The 1,925-nt window shown below is 63.6% G+C and overlaps 1 protein-coding gene across 3 annotated transcripts in view; it reads left to right on the forward strand.

The window, feature by feature from the left end:
- Nucleotides 1–582: 582 nt before the first annotated feature.
- Nucleotides 583–1,925, forward strand: part of STOX1 (storkhead box 1) — a 53,948-nt gene continuing 52,605 nt past the window's right edge. For all 3 annotated transcript variants that reach the window (XM_019624345.1, XM_019624359.1, XM_019624352.1), the window contains exon 1: nt 583–892. In XM_019624345.1, the coding sequence (XP_019479890.1) occupies nt 583–892 (310 nt within the window). The remainder of the gene's footprint in view (nt 893–1,925) is intronic.

The raw sequence follows: 1,925 nt of genomic DNA on the forward strand, positions 1-1,925 counted from the left end.
GACTCCCGGCCCAAGAGAGGTCCATGATACCCTAGACCGTCCCTAGTGGCCTCTCTCACTGGGAGCTACCACAAAGCCAGGGCATCGGCGGCCACCCTGGTCCTCCCGGCTTTGGGGAACCCTGGTGTTGGCACTGCGGCTGGAGGCGGCTCGGCTCTCCGGGGACTGCGGGGACACCCCTAGGACTTGGAAAACGCCCAGTGCGGGCGCATCCGGGCAAGGGGAGGTCCGGACTGCCAGGGAGCTGAGAAGTGAAGGGAATCGCCCTGGGCGGGGCGGGGCGGGGCGGGCAGAGCCCGGGCTGGGGTGTGGAGAGTGACCTGTAACTCAGCCCTAGGAAACCCCTATTGGGCGCCTCGCCGGTGAGAGCAGCGGCCAGCCCCAGGCCACGCTTCCCGCCCCACCCCCTGCCCTGCCGACCACAGCCGACCCCGCCCCCTGAAGCCCCGTTTCCCCGGCAGCCGGCGCGGCGCGCAGTAAGCCGATCCCTCCCGTCGGGCGTGCGGCGCCCCAGCCGCCAGTGCTGCGCGGCCGCCGCACTCGCTGATGCGCTCGGCTGCGGGCCCCGGCCCCCTGACCAGCATGGCCCGGCCCGTGCAGCTGGCGCCCAGCTCGCTGGCGCTGGTACTAAGCCGGCTGGAGGCGCCGGGAGCGGTCGGGGGCGCGGAGGAGCCCGGCGGGCGCGCCGTGTTCCGCGCCTTCCGCCGCGCCAACGCGCGCTGCTTCTGGAACTCGCGGCTGGCGCGCGCCGCCTCGCGGCTGGCCTTCCAGGGCTGGCTGCGGCGCGGGGTGCTGCTGGTGCACGCACCTCCCGCCAGCCTGCAGGTGCTGCGCGACGCCTGGTGTCGCCGGGCGCTGCGCCCACCCCGCGGCTTCCGCATCAGGGCGGTGGGTGAGTGCGGGCCCGGAGGGGAGGGGCGTCGCGAGCGAGCTACGGGGACAGGGCTCTGGTCACTGGGGCGCGTGCAATCCCAGGCTTAACTCTGAGGGAGTGGGACCAGGAGCTGGGAGGATGAGGGGATGAGGGGTTGGGAGGACGGGCGGGTGGCTGGAAGAGAGCTGTCCTCCCGACGATCCCCTCCTGCTGGGACACGGACGCTCCTGCCCCCAAGATATGCCCTGCCCTGGGCCAAATCCAGGATACCTCCATTCCTCAACTCTTTAGCCAGTGGAGCGCATAGATTCCTGGCGGAAGGAACTTTCTAATAATTAGAAAAGTGGAGCTTTGGGGGAGAAAGGTGCCTGGGGAGCCAGAGCTGCGGCCAGGAGACAGGGGTCTGTCTCTGCCCCATGGGAGTGCTTAGGAGGGGTGCACCAGAGGTTCGCCAGAATCTAACGATTCTGAACTGGCAGCTGCTTTTTTTTTTTTTTTTTAATTACAGACTTGGAGCAGACTAAAGTCTATGGTTTTCATGTCCCGCTGTTCTGGGTGGTGTGGTGGTCTTGGATCAGGGCCTAGCGAAAGGTTTGGGGTCGTTAACTGCGGGGGAAAAAGAAATGACAAATGGTGCTCTGGACACATCCCATCCCATTAGCTAAATAGAGAGAATTCCTCCTTCCCAATCTTTTCAGGGAGTCCATTTGTTTGAAGACAGACAGCAGCTTTTTGTTTGCGTCAAAGAGCTTCTCATTTGAGAACCTAATCCACAGCACCACTGAGTGAGGGGTCTCTGGCACTGGCCACTAAACTCAGGCGGGCCATCAGCTCCCTGTAAACAGCCTGGGTCTGTCCGCATTTATGTGGTGCTGTGACGATTTCATGGTGTGCTGTTGACAAGTCACCAGTTGTTCCAGCCTTGAATTTTGACTCCTACCAAGGAACCCCTCTCTGTCTCAGTCCATAAATCCCTCTCTCCCCTTCCTCCTCTCCTCCTCCTCCTCCTCCTCCTCCTCCTCCTCCTCCTCGCAGCAAATAAAAAACATTT

Source organism: Hipposideros armiger, unplaced genomic scaffold (assembly GCF_001890085.2).
Source record: "Hipposideros armiger isolate ML-2016 unplaced genomic scaffold, ASM189008v1 scaffold_15, whole genome shotgun sequence".
Lineage (NCBI taxonomy): Eukaryota > Metazoa > Chordata > Mammalia > Chiroptera > Hipposideridae > Hipposideros > Hipposideros armiger.